This window comes from Scomber scombrus, chromosome 4 (assembly GCF_963691925.1).
Source record: "Scomber scombrus chromosome 4, fScoSco1.1, whole genome shotgun sequence".
Taxonomy (NCBI): domain Eukaryota; kingdom Metazoa; phylum Chordata; class Actinopteri; order Scombriformes; family Scombridae; genus Scomber; species Scomber scombrus.
In genome coordinates this window covers 6,431,500-6,450,142 of record NC_084973.1, presented here as the reverse complement: position 1 = coordinate 6,450,142, position 18,643 = coordinate 6,431,500, and the positions used below count along the sequence as shown (strand labels likewise).

The window sequence follows — 18,643 nt, the reverse complement described above, 5'->3', positions numbered from 1 at the left end:
CTCTCTCTCTCTCTCTCTCTCTCTCTGCCACCGCCCTCGCTTGCTCTCCTTCAATTTCACCCTAGCAGCAGAGCCCAGCTCGCCCTCTGATTGGTGAACGGACTGCCTTTGTGTGCTATCTGTAGCGTGACGTCTCTCCGGCGAGCTCTGTGTGTGCGTGTGTGTGGGTTTGTGCGTGTGTGTACATTTGTTCGTGAGTGTATATGTTTGAAGAGAGAGAGAGAGGGGGGAGGGGGCGGTTGAGGGGGCAGTCACATCATATATGCAGAAAAAGAAAAAGCGAGTGGGAGGAAGGAGTGATAGTGATCACAGATTTTTTTTTTTTAAATCCCTCTTGTGCGTGTGTGTGAGTGTGTGTGTATGAGCGTGTGTGCGGTAGACCTATTGGCATACTAGCAGGAGAGAGAGAGGGAGAGAGAGGGAGGGAGGGGGGTAGAGCAAGAGAGCAAGCGGCGAGAGAGAGAGAGAGAGAGAGAGAACGTGCTTACGAGAGCTCATGTAAAACCAGATTAAAAACACAAGATGGCTTCCTGAATGGGCTGTTGGAACACAGACGAGAGAGAGAGAGCGAGTGAGAGAGAGAGAGACCGAGAAAGAAGAGTGGAGAGATAGAAAGAGAGAGAGAGAGAGAAGAAAGGGATAGAGGGATAGAGGTGAAGACAAGAGGGAGCCGGAGTCTTCTGATGGGGATACGGCCAGCGGAAGGAGGAGTACAAACCAAGGCAGCTCAGAGGCTTGAAGGGTAAATATTCATCACTAAAGAGTCCAGACTTATTTTAGGATTGATAGGTGGGTGGGTGGTGGAGTGGGGGGGTGGGGGGGGGGGGGGGGGGGGGGGGGGGTGGGGTGGTGGTAAGCGGGGGCGGGGGGGAGATGAGGTTGGCGGGACTGGGGAACAGCTCGAGACAAAATACATAATTTAACATTTAGACAGCCAGGACCATGTAGACAAGGGGGGGGCATGCTCTGCCAAATGAGAAGATGCTGTTGTTTTTATTTTACAATAATCAGCCTTCTTTGCTTTAATGAACCCTTTTTTTCTCACTATTCTTCCATCTGTTTCATTTAACTCTCAGCTAACCCACCTTGACTTATGCATGTGTTGTATTGCCAGTTTTCCCTTTAAAAAAAAAAAAAAACTGGGTTATGGAGGACTTGTCTAATGCATGCATTGGGAAGGCTGCGCTAGGTCGAGATACAGACATTACATAATTCTATAATTGAAATTGAATCCTCGCTTTGCTGTCTCTCATTCTCTGCCCCAGCAGTAGAGGGAAGTGCCGGCTCACTGTTAGAGCACAAATCAAAGAAAAGAGATTTGTGCGCAAGGGCTGCCTTTCTTCTTTTTTTTCTGTTTTTTGATGCTTGCTGTGGATGACAGTGACGATAATGAGAGTGTGTGTAGAATAGGTATACATGTTGTGCCCTGTGGTCCCACTGTCTTTAATGATCGAGTCTTTGTGAACTGGCCCTTGTCGCATTATTCTATTGATTGTTATTCTCTCCCCCCTCCCATCTCTCTCTGTCTCCTTCTAAATCCCCCCCTTCCCTTCCCTCCCTCCCTCCCCTCTCTCCTCTCTTGTTCTGTTGAATGGCTGTAAAGGTGGAATATTTTGAAGACAACAGTCGAAGCTGCTTGGGGAACACTGAACTGGCAGCTAAGGTAAGAGGGGATATTGGGTCTGTATTTCATGCTGTTATGCGAATAACATGTAATCACTGTCCATGTTGCTTTGATATCAGCTGTTGGTTCATCAGTGCAGTAAGGCTCTGAAAAGGTGTAAATGTGGTGTGCATGTGCATTTTTTTTACAATCTTGCAAACATATGTGTATGTATTTATGTGGATCGGTCTAATAATGTCTTACTATGGTACAGAAATTGCTGCGATTGTCACTTCAGCGTCGCTAGACTGTCATTTGGCTATTTGTTGCTCTCGCCGGCGAACACATGAGCTCATTATATTAACCCCGATATGATCGCGGGCCGGAATAAGGATGTATTAGACGTATTTAAGCATCTGTCTCCCCATCCGAGTTGCCCCGCTCTGAAGCTTGACTACATTAGATCGGCTACTTTCGCCTTTATCTCCAAGCCGTGGTGAGCAGAGCGCCTTAGTGATGAAGTGGTGGCATCCTCAGTTTAAAGCGTCCCACGCTGCCCGCTGATTGGTGCCAGAGCCAGGCATGTGTAGATACAAGAGACTGGAGAGAGGAGGAGGAGGAGGAGGGAGGAGGAACTGTAACGCGCTGGCTCCGGAGTCAGGGGGCCGTCCTTCTTCTCCTAGGTTCTGGAGTCAAATGAGGTAAAGGGAGTAAAAGTTAGTGGGCCACGCATGCGTACGTGTTTGATTGTCGGGCGTAGTAACCTGTGGCGTGTAGCCGCTGAGAGCTGCTGTGCCGCAGCTTGCCAAGTCGGGGCACGCTTGTGTGTTTATGTGGAAAGGAAGTTTGAGTGGCGAGGCTTCATACAGAAAGGATTTAATAAGCACCAAACAGGCTGTTGTCTGAGAATCTTGGGATGTCTCCTCCGAGAAGGAGAAAGAAAGCTGTGATTTGAGTGCCATCGGACGCACAATGAAACATGTCAGTCATGTAAACCCAGGCATGTGGAAGCAACGAGATCTGAATAGAGGACATTTGTGCTGGAAGATACTTTCACCTGTGTCAATACAGTCATATGAAACATAGGTTAGTCAGCCAGTTTCAAATGTCCTGAATGGATTTAGTGCAGTTCTACTGACATATTAGCTTGCCTCTAAGCCTGCTCTAATCTCTCTCCATATGTAGATGGTCTCTTTATCTACAAGGTATATACCACCATCTGGTTTGCAGGTCTGTCCATTTGTGGGAAGAGCTATGTGCTGTTTAACAAGTTTGTGTTTGCCTTTGTTGCTTTCCTGAGCTCCTGTTTGTAGAGGGTCATGGTTGCTGGGCTTGTCCTTGGTACAGTGTTTAGATCTGTTTCATGCCAAACATTTCCCTGGTTACACAAAGACTAAAAACACTGTTTACACCCAAGCTGAGGGCTCTAATTTTCAGTATGACAATTCAAATAACTGGTTACACACCATCATTAAATATCTTTAGGACCCACACAACAGCCTCAACCTTAAAAACATGGTGTGATGATAGACATGGTTAAAAGCATGTCAGCTCTCACTGGGTTTATTTCATTTTTACAGCAGACAGGTTGGTTGCTTTCTTTGCTGTTCAGGAAGTCGAGCTGAATTAAGAGGTTACCACAACAGGTTACAAGACAGACAAAAGTGCACTCGTGTGATTTTTTTTTTTCCACGCCCCTACACAGGATTTCCTCTTCATACATCAGATGAAGTTCACATAGTTGACTGGTGAGAAAAAAACTCAAAAGCAGAGTAGAAACACTCAAACTACTAAGTGCATGACAGCAGATGGAATGCTTGTTAATCATATGTTTAGTCTCGCGTGGAATCCCCAGCCCTGCTCGCAAAGGGTTAACACTGACCTAGTTTCCGTGGCAACACTGAATGTCTAATGACATCATTGCTTTAAATTTAGCTCATGTCCGGCCAAGGTTAGTCACGTGACCAGCTAGCCGGCACCACATGTGTGTATCCTCGCGTATTGGTTCAGTGAATGGTTCGGTGCATTGTACAGACTTCGGAAGTGGAGGGTTTGACATCACCTCTTCCATTCAGCGTTGGCTTTCGATGTATTTACTGCTCTGTGAGGTTTCCACTCAGTCAGTAAAGAACTGTGGCTCTGTTACTCATGTGCCATGACACGCATTAACCTATGGTTAATTTCAAATGTGAGTCAGTATTTTGATTCTAAAGATCAAATCCTATTTCTCACAAATCTTCCTTTTGATCTTCACGTCACATTACCCAGTTCTTGCTTTATCTGAGTGTTGCTTTCGTCTTGACTCAAATGTTTTTTTGATGATGAGCAAGTCTGAAAACATGTCTAATTCTTATCCTCCTGTAATAATCTGGATTAAGTTTATTATATTATAGCTACATTTATTTGCCAATCTTAATTAAAACCATTAACACCACTGTTTTTGACATCAGTATTATCTTATCTTGAAGCTGTCACTTCTTCAAGGTTTTAGACTCTAAAACACATTTTTATCAATGACACCCCAAAGACTTGAAAACATCACATAAATAAATCATCATGGATTCCACATGGCTTTTTAATGTATAAAATCACCAACAATTCCTTCACTTACATGAAATCATTCATGTATATGGACATGCTAACCTCTGCAGTGTTTCATGTTTCACTTCTGATTAATGGTGATTAGCAGACGCTCATCTCTGTATTGTCTGACCTGCCACACTGCTGATAGTCTTGCATGTATTGTACCAGTGAACATGGCTGGACATAGACCTGCACCCCTGGGCTGGATCAGTACTCTGCGTGACATGAGTTGTGGTTGGTGGCTCGTTGGCATCGTCGGTGGTATCTGTGTTTGATGTTGGAGGGAGGTTGTCAGCCGCCTGGTGCCGCAGTTAATAAAAAATGAATGGAAAGAGAAGGGGGAGGAGCTGTTGCTGTTGCACTGTTGTCTGTTGCTCGAGCTCTTTAACTCTCACCTCTCTGGCGGCTGCTCTGCTGCTCCCACCGGGCATGCAGTTTATACAATCCTGAATCCCACTGCTGCCATACGCTGCAGCCAGGTTTTATGTAACACAGCGCCACAGCTGTTGGACTTTTCATCACACACCACTGAAACATGCACATAGAAATATTGATTACTGAAACAACAGAAGCATTTTCATCTGCATTCAGTGGAGGCTGCTTCCAAAAGATAAGAATGATTTTATTCTGAAATAAAAAATTAATGGCACCCTTTATTCAAACTTCATATTTAAAGGACCAAACATGATCTAGCTCTCATCTTAAATAAACCACCCTTTTGAATTGACCTTGATTGTGAAATTGGATCATTTAGTGTATGTAAAGTGCTACATGGCTTGAAGGTTTCACTGTGTTGCCACAGCAGAGTACTGGCCCTTTAAGCCAGGCTACGCCTGACTTGAACATATGGGAAGCTAATCTTAGCCCAAGTCCTGAGAGAGACAAGGATGGCAACCAGCCACTCTGCAGGGCTGAGGAAGGTTTCTCTTGCTTTCTCTCTATCTGCTTTTCACTGAGCACTTTCTGATTCAACCCCTAAATACTGTCCCCAAAATTAATCCCCTAATCACTCAGGTCAAAATGTCTTTCACCTGACAAAAACTGCTCCAATGACTACATGCTGTTAATGATTACATCATTGTCCTATCAGATGTGGCTGCTCAGCTATTTTTCATGACTTTGGCACACATTAGCCTGGCAGGTAGTAGTACACTGTGTTCTTTCATTGTTTTGGACACATTTGTAACTCACTTGTTCTTCATCAATTTCCCTTCAGTCTGTTGTCTACTCTCTTTGTCTCAAACCCAGAATCTTCTAACATATCCTGTATATTGATTACATTCCTTTTCACATCCCAAACCTCAAGCACAAAGAGCTTCCTCTTAAAAAAAACAGAACCCTCCTCCTCCTCTCGTCGTTATTTTTTAGCAGCTCCACCCTGCCCAACAGCTCCCCCACTCACCACCACCTTTCCATTTTTTCCCTCCTCCCTCTCAAGCCACTCCTCCCTTTCTCTTTGTGAGGAGCGGTGAGGAGGGGTAGGGGGGTTAGGCCTTCCCCAGCTGGGCTATTCGTGCTGACTTGCACGTGCCGAATGTCAGGAGGTATGACTCAGAGTGAATACACTACTTTCAGTACTACGATCCACACCCAAACACACCCTGAACCTAACACTGTGTTGTGCGGGAGCAGGTCAGAGGTGGGGGCTAATAGAAATGAACACAAAGACAAAGAGAGAAAAACAAATATCTATATATATATAGTCAAATAGACAGATGGAAGGATAGCATAACAAGGTGATGCTTTAAATATGAACAACATGTAAACAGTGTGTCGCTCATTATGGACAGGGACACTTTAGACATAGACACATATACACTCTGCATATGGTTACACATGCTTACAGAGGAAACTACTTTTCTTTTACACCCTGTACAGTCATTTCAACAACATCAAAATCCTTTGCATAAAATGAGTGTTTTCCAAAACAAAACACAGGACCAAACCAGGCAAAGATTATTAAGTCATAATAAAGAGTAATAATAAGAGATTTCAGTAAGAATTGTCTTTTGTTCAACCAGGCGGAAACAGTCTGTGTTGCTTCTACTCTGTTAAATATGATGTGCTCAGTGCTACTCTGCAGCCTCTTGTCCCGCCCACCAATAAACCCAGTGACCCTCAGTGAACAATCCAATACTGTACACATACTAGTATGTGTGCGTCTGTGTGTGTGTGTGTGTTTCTGTCTGTGTGTGTGTTTCTGTGCATGTTTCTGTGTGTGCATGTGCTCACGTGCATGCAGATGGGGGGGGTCATTTGGCATAATTTGTTGCCTTGTGTGCATTTGCAGAAAGCTTTTAGTGTGTTTAACTGTGTCTCTCTGCCTCTGTGTGCACGTGATGAGAAACAGATGCAGGAATGGAGAAAGTTAGTGAAAGACAGAGACAAAAAGAGCAAAAAAAAGAAAGGGAGAGGGGGAAGGAGAACGAGTCATACTGTGTCAGATCAGATGACCTTGATGCCATTAGACTGCAGGGCAATGTGGGTTGGGGTGGGGGTATACGGAGGTAGACGGGAGCAGCGGTGGAGGAAGGGGGAGTCAGCTGACAGGAAGGGGTGGGAGGAGGGGAAAGGACCCTCATGTCATGCCTGTGATGCTCACGGTCATATGAGTTGTTTAAAGGCTGCCAAGCTTTGTAAGAAAAAAAGAGACCAAATGTGTATTTTTTTAATCAACATGGCACATCCTGCCATTGATAACAGGTAATGAAATCATATCATTTCTTAGAAACCCTTGTTTACCCACCAAACCCATGAAACAGGACAATTTGTTCTTCATTGGATTTTGTGTATGTCATACACATAGACCTCCCACTACCAATGTGTGTCAGGACTTTGTTGAGGAGAAAAGACAAAGATGACTCAGGCTTACTCATATGCAAGCCAACCGAACACACTCTGCTGAGAATGAACTTTTGTTTTCAGTCATCCCCTCCTACAACCAAGACCTTTCCTCTGAGCTGCTGAGAAACACTGAACTATTCGTAAAAGAAGTGAGAGAAATGGAGAGAGAGAGAGCGGACGAGAGAGACGAGGGCGTGAAACAGCTCATTTGGATGATTATTTGACTAGATTGTGAGATGAAGAGATCGATGTGAGAACTGGAGCCTCTGTTGATCCTTCCTCTCTCTCAATGCCGGGTTACAGCAGGTTTACCGTAAGTGTTGCAGCATACTTGTTCATCTTTTCCATTTCATTTTCACTGAAAAAGATGAGATGCTTGTGTTTCCTGAGGTATCAGTGTCAGGAGAAGTGAACTCGGTTGAATTAGAAGTTAACTAGGACAAGAGTACACACTGCATGCCTTCCAGCTGTACTGTAATCGGTCTCATTGTTGTGTTATCTAGAAGTAACCCATTGTGTTCAGGAGGTGATTTCAGGACAGCTGTCAATGATCAGCCTTTTCTGTCAATGATCCATATTAATTTGATTAATTAAATTATGACTCTGGCAAGCACCGGAACAACCGAACAGTGTTTTCTTTTTATGCGAAATGAAACCTGCTTTATGTTGCTGGTTTTTAGTCATCCAAGACCACGAGTTGGAATTAAGAGTAGTCTTACTGTAATTAAGTTTTATCTTCCTACATACAGTAAATCGAGTCATAAAAATGATACATACAGATTGCTGTTTAGAACGTACATCGTGTGTTGGAAAGAGCTGAATTTGCTATCGTAGGGGGTTCCCTTTCCCGTGTTGACGTTTGACTCAAATCGCACTTCTTTGTCTTACTCAACTCTGTACGTGGCTGCTCACAAACTCAGAAGTCGTGTTTTTACAGCTTTTGCGAGTGAGTTGGTATATGCTGTAGCACACAAGTTCAGTTTGTGTTTCTGTTCTCATTTCTTGATTTTTTAAAAGTGAAAGTTTTTCTGGCCACGTGATGTCATTCATTTCTAGCACTGTTGATGTTTGAGGTAGTTGACTGCTGGTCTGCTGAGTTCTCTTTTAGACTAATTGCCAAGTTAGCTTTGAAAAATGATTTATTTTGACACGTGTTGTTTAGCCAGTGTTCAGAATTGTTTCTAATGAAAGGTTTGACTTCTCCAGTAAACCAGGGCACAGCGTTTAAGAACAGAAAAAAGTCCTTCTTTAAAAAGGAGGAACTGTGCGCTGAGAGCATGTGATTCAGGGGTTAAGCCAAGACTCGAGCTAGAAATGCTGTGTCACCGCAGCCGGGGGAGTGAGTAAGAACAAGTCATTCGGGTGAATGAAAGAGCATGTTTTCAAGTGCCCGTTGGTGTGTGGTGTTTGTGATAGTAATATACAGAGTGGGCATGTGTAAGATGACACAGGTAACCACCCAGTGGTGGAGGCGAGCGTCCTGGTGGGAGACACTGATGATGACGGTGTGGTGATGACGATGACGGTGCAGCTACGTCATCGCCACATGTGTTTCCTGCCTCTCTTGCTCACTGCTCTCTCTCTCACTCATTGGCACTCCCTGGTCACATGACAAAATGCTCTACTTCTCCTCTCCTTCTCTTAGACAGCTTAGGCTGCGCTGTGTTTCTCTTTGGGATTGACGCTCATCTGTGTGTGTGTGTGTGTATATACGAATATGTGTGGCAACAAAGAGACAGACAGTGTACAATTTACAGGGCCAGAGAGCGGGTGCGTCAGAAAGTGGTGGAACGGTAATGCAATAAGCTATGCTAGAAGGAGAAAAGGCTCAGGCAACAAAACAGAGAGACAAATCGAGAGAGGGAGACAGAAGCAGATTGAGAAAACCAGAGAAAATGAGAGAGATCAAGAGAGATGAAGAGAAACAGAGAATGCTTAAGTAAGAGAAGCAGGGAAAGGCTACTGAAGTTAATCCAGCCATAGCGCAGTGTAATCGGCACATGCTCCGTAATATAAGAGAATAATACTACGCAGGAGCTGACAGCGATCTGCATGGGGGAGACGGCCATGTTTCCCCCCCCCCTCTTCCTCCTCCTCTTGGTTAAATCTGCTCCAAAACTCCAGCAATGTTGGAGAGAAGAGAAGAGACTCCACAAGGCCGGCCGGCCAGCAAGCAGGCGGGAGGAAACATCCTGCAATCATGACAACGTTGACGATGATAATGACAGTGACGCCAAGGCAGTACAATGGTGAGGAGAGAACGACATGGGGACGTTATCTTAGGCTGGTGGACAGGAGAGGATGGAAGGCGAAGTGTTGCATCCACAGCTAACTACAACGGGTTGATTACTCGTGGTCGCTGCTTTCGTTTGGCAACAACCTGCCGATTCTCTTTCTTCTCCTTCCTCTTCTCCATCGTCTCTCCTCCCGTTATAGAATCAGTTACTAGAATAACTGAGCGACTCGGTCTTGCTCTTAACTGTTTTCTCCGCAGGCTTCCCTATTTGTATCTTCCCTCCTCTAAGTGTCTTCCTCCTTCCCTTTCTCATCATCCTGCTCCTCTTGCTTGCCGATGTCGAAGTGTCGTCCATCGTTCCCTCTCTCCATCGCCCAGCGTAGTTGTCTTGGTGTTATACCTCTAACATAATCACATTGCCATCGTTCTTCCAAACTCTTCCCCCTTGTAGGTGAATGAGTAGACATCAAAGACTGTTGGATGGATGATTGTATATCAAGTGACCCTCATTTTCCCTCAGTCAGAAACCTCCCACCTTGTCTGTATCCTTTGGATGTTGAAGGAAGGGTCAGCAAGAAAGCCAGCTAGCCAGCAACCTCTTCTTCCACCAATCTTTTTCTGTCTTGTGCATAAAGCCTCGCTATAGGACCTATTATCAGCCACAGGTGTAAGACTGAACCTTTTTGTCTAAAGGGAGGAATGGCCAACCGATGTGAATGTGGATGAGGAAAAAATGGAAATGGAAGAACGGTCATTGGTCGTCTCTCCTTTGGCCCAGGGCAGAGTCGAAACTAGACACTCAAACATGGAAAGAGATCTCTGTAAGGAAAACCAGGCGACGGTTGCGGAAGGCATAAACAAGCAACTTAACGTCGCTCTTCCTCGCTCCTTTTCCTGTTGATGTCGTTGTTAGGTGAGATTGTGTATTCGCTTGGCAGTCTCTGGTCGCCTCTGCGCTCGCAATCAGAGAAGCGCTGTCATAGCCAAAATTGCCAGTACTGGATTTTTTGGTGGATAAACAAAACAAATAACCTTATATGTAACATCATCTAATGCAGTAGAGCAAGTAGTGTTGAAGGGCGTGGATATAGACAGAGAGGTTTTCTCATTGGTAAGAGCTCTGCTGCACTGTGCTGTTTCCTAGGCTGCCGCTTCAAGTGACTATCCCCCACAGCTCTCTCTGTTTCTGCTCACTGCACACTCCTCCATTCCATCGTACGTGCCTGCTGTGGCTCAGATAATGGCCTCTCGCTCTGCACACACTGAAGAGAGAGAGGAGAGGAGATGGAGGGAGAGGCTGCGCGAGAGGGAGGGGAATGGAGAGAGGGAGGGAGAGAGAGAGAGAGAGAGACAGAGAGAGCGAGAGAGGGGAAGGTGGGGGCTGCGAAGAGAAGCCGACTGCATGTGTGTAGCCGAGAGAAAGAAAGAGGATATTGAAAAAGGGAAGGGAGGAGCAGACAGAGATAATAAGAAAGGAAAAAGGAGAGAACAGAAAGCGTCGGCCATAAGAAGAGGCAAGAGAATGAGTAACGCGTGTGCTACGCTGGGGGGAGGTGTGCTGTGTGTCTGCGGCTGGCTGTGTGTGCGTGCGTGAATGCATGTATGTGTATTTCGCTACTCGCTCTGTCTGTGCGCTGCACAGGCTGGAACAAATAAAAAGGAATACAACCCAACGAGGCCGGATAGCTTGTGGGCTGCTCTGCCGGCAAGCAATTCTCATGCTCCTCTCTGTCTCCTCTTCTGCTTTCTGCTCTCCGACCGGCAGCTCTGTCTGGACATCTAGGACCACGTAAGTATGCGTCGTGGTCCTCGGGCTCTCTCAGCCGGCTTCATATTGTTACGGTCTCTGCTTCATGTTCCTGCTCGGCACGGCAGCAAAGGAAGGGGTGGGGGAAGAAGGAGGAGGACAAGAAGGAGGATGGTGGGGGGTGAGGGGGGTGTTGTGTATCTGGGATTTAGGTTCAGCTGTCTACTCACAAGCTGAACTTAACCCCCTCAGCACCACCACTATTATTATCTTTACAGGCTTTGTCTCCTGCCTCTAGCTGGGTTCTTTTTTTTTTTTTGCAGTGTCAGTCTTAAACAGCACTTGCATTGCTCTGCTACAGAGCTCTAAAGGCTAACATTGTTTAAAGGGCTCCCAGACTAAAGTGACCGGTCTACCAGGTTCCGCAACATCTGAACCTGTTAAGCATGTTGATGTTATTGGATGCACTTATTGCCGTGTGTCAAGTTTGTACTACTGTGTGTGCATTTTTGTGTGTGAAATGGAGTGACACAATAAGAGAAGAAAGAGATTGCTTTCTGATAAAAAAGAGTAGGGGTCTGTCATGGTGTAAATGTTTTTTAAAGCACGTGGCCTGCGCAGTGCGAGGCATTTGGATAGGCAAAAAGCGGCTGCAGGTATGTGCACAGTACAGTATTTCCATCATGGACCAGCATTTAGACTGACAAAAAAGTCAATAATGGTGCATCAAAGCTTAGCTAGATTATGTGTGTGAGGATTTAAAGAACTGTCATTTTGTGTGTGGTGCAGTATTTGGTTTATGCCGCACCAGCAAAGTGGAGTAAAGTCCATCTGTTCTGTGTTGAGCTGGTTGCGCTTTAAACCCACGTGACTTTTAGTGTTTTGCATGTGTAACTTTGATAATAAGAAAAAAAGAGGAAAAGAGAGTGTCCGTGTGACTGTCTGTGATTGTGGGTGTTAGGTTGGGCAGTGTTGCAGTCATTCTGTTTCAACACACTGCAGTTCTCATAACTGCCGTGCACAGTCCCCCCCCCCCCCCCCCCCTCAACCCCCCTCCTTCCTCTTTCCCGTCTGATGCCACTGATAGTGCAGACATGGGGCCTCTCACGTATTGGATGCCGGCTGTTCACTGCCTCCACCTCCTCCCCTCCAACCCCACATCATCTCTCACCAATACCCCCCCACCCCCTCCTCTCCCCCGGGACCCCCACCAGACACCCGGCGCAGAAGGTGGATTCAAAAGACCCGAGCACACTGCCTGTCCAGTAATTAGCCACTTCAAATGCTCATTTCAATAATATTCAAATGATGGGGAAGCTGGATGCCAGGCTCACTTCCACTGTCACACACTGATAGATCTACAAACAGGAGCCATCTTCTCTTTTTTATTTGGCTGGAGATGATAAGAGTAGTGAGTGGTTCACATCTATCTGAATGTTGTGTTGGGGTGTGAGACCAGCGTCTGGCTTGAGGTTAGTTTTTGTGCATGTGTAAAGAATGATTAATATTTCCATCATTCTGTCTGACAGCAGCTGTTGTAATGCATTTAGTGTACTTTTTTGTATTGTACTTGCAATCAGCATGTTAATGCATTGTGTTATCTTCTGCAGTTTGTTACTGTACAGTATACAGTAGGTGCTTGTTTTTTTGTCGGTGTCCTGTCTGTTTCTAGTAAACACACAGAGAAAACAGTCTTTAATACAGTGCATTGACTTCTATCAAAGTACTACCACTAAAAGTGTATTTTATGGTGAGTGTGCCATTGTTTTCTACTCACAAGGGCTAGTGGTGGTTGTGTTGGAATACAGTGTTCAGCCACAACATGAACTCTGTCAATGATTTCTTAGGCTGCCCTTGGATTATCTTTGTTTGCTTTTCCACTCTAGACTCATTCAATTATAATCCATGAGCAGCTAACCTAGACTGAATACTCTTTGAAGTAATATTTTAGGATTAAGTTTGATTGGAGAACCATACCTGGCTTTACCAAGATCATTCAGATTAGTAGTCACTGAGTCAAATATAGCAAATAACTTTTGAACTGTCCTCACCTTGTTTACACGATTGCTGTGGAACTGGTGTTTCAAGAAGACCAAAAAACACTGAATGCTTTGAGAATGTAATTTGACACGAGATCAGGTGATGTGCTTGCAGTTTTCAGCGTGTGGTAACTGTCCCAATTTTGACTTAGGGAGGAAGTGAGATATCAACTCCTGATTAGGGTTACCAAATTTCTCTCTTTAGACCCACGGAAATGACTGATAAGGAAGTGTCTAGTATTTAAAAGATGTTCAAAAGAAGCAATTTCCTCATTTATTTCTGACTCTTAGCCAGCATATTTATAAAATGCTTTAAAATGTGATGTTTTCTGATGTTCTGGGTGGTAGCAAACAATTCAGTAGTTTAAAAATGACCATCTGTGAAAACAGTCCATCTAAAATACAAATGCAGTTACCTTTTCACTTTTCAAGCAAAGGGAGACAGCAGAAAGTTTGGTCTATGTCACATATTGAGAGCTGCTGGTTGTTGCATATATTTTGTCTTGATTTGAGAAGATGACAAGAGTTTGTTTTCCAGGATCCTTACAGAAGTGGTAACCCCAAAAAAAAATATATTGAAAGAGGCCTCTGTACAATACAGATATACTTTATAAACAACAGGATCCAAAACTCTTGAGACCTTTTTGCCAAAAATAAAGAGAAGTTTATTGTCATTCTATTTCTCCCTGTTAAATACGTTTTCATAATGTATAAGTTAAAGAAGGATAAGATTCCCCCACACAGGGGCTGCTGTGCTCATCACATGCCATGTGCAAAGTTATTCAAATAAAAAAAACAACTGGAAGACACATTGCCATTGCTGGAGTCCTGTGCTGTCAAATCTTACATTTTACAAATGTCAATAGATCTTTGTCCACGATCTGCCTTTAAACTGCAGCTTGCACTGTGTCTATCATCAGTTTTATGAACCTGCAAACCCTGAAAGTCTCCACTACTCATGTAGGCACCCATATGGTGCCTTGTGATGGTATATATTTACTTTTGTAAAATATTTCCAGAAGTTCAGTCAGATTGAGGTATTTTAACTGCTGATAAAAGGCAATGTAAGTCAAGCTACATTTGAATACTTGGGGGTTTGTGGAGAGTTATGGTTTCTTAGGCAGGTACAGAAGTTTTCTATTTACCCTAGGAACATATATGTCTATAACATCTCTAGTCATTTGTTCATCCTACTTTCTTCATAAACCAATTCTTAGCTTCCATCCTCACTGCTATAGTGTTGCCTGTTTTTTAGCATTTAAACTCCCTTCACCTCCTTAGACTACTCCTATATTAGCATTTAGTTGTAAGTTGATTTTGAGTGTTTTAAATATGTGTTCATGTTCATCAAAATTGTTTATCTCAGGTTCCGCTGAGGGTTTTTGCTCCAGAACATCAAATGAAATGCGTGTTGTTTCAATAAACAGTGAAACCCTCAATATGAGTGTCCTGACTGAACAACTGTACTGTTCAAACACCAATTCACGGACTCTCCTTTACTCCTCTAGTATTAGTTTCTCTACACTTTAGTTGTTGTCTATTGCAGATTATCTTCACAGATACTGTGAATAGCTATATTGGACTAGATGATATGGTCATTTTAGGTGTGCTATTATGGTGTTGTGTCCAGTGATTGTTTTGCATTGTAACCTCTCAGACATTGAATTTAGCTGCAGTTTGCTGGTGAAATTGTTTTCAACACTGGAGAACACTTTGGTTCCAAATAACATGAATGTAACATGAAAGCCCTTTGTGAACATCTGAAAAAATCTTTCAATGGAAGCTTTTAATTAAAGTTACAACAGTAGCAACTACAACAACAACATGAGGAGCATTATAACTCAATGGTTGGTGAAAGATGAAAGCAGTTCAGACTTTGCATTATAAGCATACGCATGGTATATTTAGATGCAGTATTTTTCTATTTCTAATGAACATTTCTAAAATATCTAAATGTTTGGATTAGTTAATACTTCTTCTGTAGTTAAAACATAGTTATGTAGTTTTTTTAATGATGAAAATAAAGTTGTTTTTGGACCTCAGTCATTTTGTGTAGTATTTAGTTTTGCTTTACTCCTTGATGTTGATGTAATGCTCCACCTTTGCCCCACACAGAGTCTCTCGAAACTATAGTAACATGTTTTAACTCCCACTGCCTTTTTTGCATAGCCCAACTGATCTGGAGCAGAGTGTCCATTTATAAACAGCAATGAATCTATGTCACATGACTTGACCTGTGACTTGCCTGACAAGACACTTGCCTGTTGTGAAATCACTTCACTGAAGCAATAGTTAATTCTGTTTTCCTTAGCCCTACTGACCTTACCCTGCAGCACTGTACTGTATATGCTGTATATGTGAGAAGTGGGAGGTAAATCCTGGACTGGAAGAGCTGGGAAAAGGGGGAATGGAATATGATACAACTTTGATGCCTGTAATTTATCTGTCTGTCAAATTATTCTTGGTATGCAAATGAAAAATACTAAGTTATTTTATCAATGTATTGTATATTAAATAATTTAGGCAACACTGGGGGATTACTCAATGATCATTCCCAATGTAAAGTGTAAAATATATTTTTATTTCAGACCTGGATTTATTGACTTCTTAAACCCCCACCTAACTTTGCTCCATGTTTGTCTTTCAGACTGTTTGCAAAGTCACTTCAGTGGATGGCCCCAGAAGTGGAGGCCAGATGGAAATTGGGTCACATGACCGCCTCAAGGAAGGCGCACTGAGCCTGGAACTGGCCAATGGGGTGAGTCGCTACCCTAATGATGATGAGGCATCTATGGAAACAGAGCAGCAGAGAGCAGGCAGTGCGCCTCCAAGGCAGTGCTGGGTGACAGGACATGGCAAGGTCAGTGACACCCAACAACGGCAACCATGTTGGAACACCAGCAGTAGTACAACCCCTGGTGAACCTGTCCACCATGCAGACATGGAGGATGCCCACAATCTGGTGGCTTTTTCTGCTATTGCTGGCTCCTTGCCTCCTTCTTCTTCCTCCTCCTGCCTGCTTGTGCAGCCTAACACAGCCCAGCTGTATGAGAACTTCATCCGGGATATGGGTGCTGAGGGGTCTCACGCCAGACCCTCTGCAGGGGCTCCTGAGGGAAGCTGCCAACCTCCAGAAGACCTGAACTCCCTACAGACAGCACTGAGCCAAGCCAAACATGGACATAAGCCCCCTAACTGCAACTGTGATGGGCCTGACTGTCCAGACTACCTTGAGTGGTTAGAGAAGAAGATTAAGTTGGCAGCCGGTGATGATCAAGGTACCTGCAAAATGGCTGATTTTCCCCCACATTCACAGCCTCACCACCAACAACCCCATTTGCAGCATCACCCTCAGTCCTATCCCCAGATGAATGGTGGACATCGCCTGTCTACTTCATACCCCCAGCAGCAGCAAGGAAATCAAGGCCCTCACTCAGACAAAGTGCCCTGCCCCAAACCCCCGATTCCCTGCTCTCCCCAGGTGCTCTCCATAGCCAAGGAAAAGAACATCAGTCTTCAGACAGCCATCGCCATAGAAGCCCTGACCCAATTATCTGGTACTGGTCCGCAAGCTGTTGGCTCTCCAGGTCAAGCCCCCTATAATAATAACCTCCATCACCACCAACATACCCAGAACCTCCCATCTCAGCCCCCAAATGGCACTAGCTTGATCCCGTCCTCTCCTGGCACTTACTCATCCTCTTCACGCTCTCAATCCGTCCCTCCAGGACTACACACCAGCCAACAGGCTCCAGTGCCCTGTGAGCACCACAGGCCCCAGTCACAGGGCCAGCCTCCCCATGCTGCCCCACTCCCTTCCTCTACCTCTCCCTTTCCAGGTCAGGGAAAATCTCCAAGCTTCAACCCTAACCTCCAGCAGTGGCAGCAAGGCTCAGGCAGGCAGGCAGGCAACCCATGGATGTGTATAAAGTCTGAGCCCCAGTCTCACTATGCTGCTGCACCTTACAGTAGTTCAGACCCCATGTCAGAGCTTAAACAGCTGCTTGGTGACAACAGTGGCAAGTTCAGCAGTGCTCCTTTCAAGCTTCCAGTCAGACAGCAGCTAAGCTTGAACCAGAATGGGGGTATCCAGGTCCAGGACGACCCGGCATTGGCCAGGATAAAGCGAGAGCCAGACTCTGGTGAGCACTACCATCACACTGCCTCCATGGGTCATTATGGCATGGCTAATGGTCAGCAGCAGGGTCAGCACTACCCCGGCACTCCCCTGTCCCCTGGCCAAGCATCCATCAGCCACTCCACTCAGGCAGCTCTGCAACAGCACCTTCACTACAAGAGAAACCTCTTCTCTAACCACTCCTCTGGCTTTGGAGCACCAGGCCCAGGTGTACATATGGCTTGCCAAAACTTGAAAAAATGGTGGCCACAGACAGAGGTAGAAGGTTTGCCACATCTAGCCATCAAACAGGAGCCCAAGGAACCCAAGAAGAAAAAAAATCAAGGATCTCCTGTCATAAAAGCTATGAGTGGGATGCTTACAGGCCCTCCCCTGCCCAAACCCAAACAGATAATCATCAAGAAGACCAAGCAGAAAGCCTCCATGCCAACCTTCCTGCCTCAAACTCAGATCTCCGTACAAAAAACACCAGTCCTCACGATGGAAAGAGCCCCGGCCCTGACCGGCCTGCAAATAAGTTCTCTTCCCCCCCTGCCCCTCCACAGTAACTCCACTCAGGCTACTGTTGCAGGCCACCCTGCCCCAGCCCAATCTCAGGTATCCATTTCCAATTCCTCAATGACTCCCTCTTCCACTGTTTCTGCTTTGTCAGAAGACACTCCAGCCCTCATGGGCCCTCTGCCCCCACCTGTGGCCACTGTAGCCCATGCTAAGCCAGAGGAAGTGGGCAGCCTGGCCTCCAGTAACACCAGCACCACCGCACCTCTGACCTCCACATCTCCATCCAGCACCTCACAATTACAGAGTCTGGTCAGCATAGACCCGAAGTATGAAGAACTGATCCGCCAGTTTGAGGCTGAATTTGGGGACTCAGTCGCAGATGTACCTGCCAGTCAGCCCATAGAAGAGACTGCAACAGCCCCTCATCTGAGGAATCAGTCCCAGACCAGTCCTCAGGACCTCAGTCCCACATCAACATCCACCTCCCAGTCTGCTCCCTCAATTCTTGCCACTCAAGCCAGCTCCACAACTCATCCAGACGATCAGGAGATGGAAAAGAACAAAGATGAGTCAGGGACTCAAACTGAAGCAACTTCGAACCAGGCATCCACAGAAATCCCTATGGAGGAGGGACCTCCCCATGGTCCTGTGTTTCAGGAGGCCATTATGAACAAGCAGCATCAACCCCATGCATTAGAGGATACCTTTAGCATGCCATGTTCCCCGCTGCCTAAACGCATGAAGATCGAAGCCTCGGGAGACGTAACTGTACTTTCCACCACGTGCTATTCTGAGGAGGACACGCCCACTAAGGACAGTTTGCCCTCATCGCCATCTCTCAGAGGCTTCCTAGAATCTCCTCTGCGCTACCTGGACACCCCTACCAAGAACTTACTGGATACTCCTTCAAAGGATCTACAGGCAGAATTCCCCACATGCACCTGTGTGGGTA

At 45.3% G+C, this 18,643-nt stretch overlaps 1 protein-coding gene across 2 annotated transcripts in view; it reads left to right on the top strand.

Annotated features, from left to right (window-relative positions):
• The first annotated feature begins 517 nt into the window (after positions 1 to 517).
• The window catches only part of tet3 (tet methylcytosine dioxygenase 3), a 35,949-nt gene continuing 17,823 nt past the window's right edge, over positions 518 to 18,643 (top strand). Inside the window, exons 1-2 of one of the 2 annotated variants that reach the window (XM_062417096.1) lie at positions 518 to 742; positions 15,700 to 18,640. In XM_062417096.1, coding sequence (XP_062273080.1) covers positions 15,748 to 18,640 — 2,893 coding nt within the window. In that variant the 5' untranslated portion in view covers positions 518 to 742; positions 15,700 to 15,747. Of the gene's footprint in view, positions 743 to 10,635; positions 11,056 to 15,699; positions 18,641 to 18,643 lie in introns of those variants that run through there. The other variant, XM_062417094.1, reaches the window with a different exon arrangement.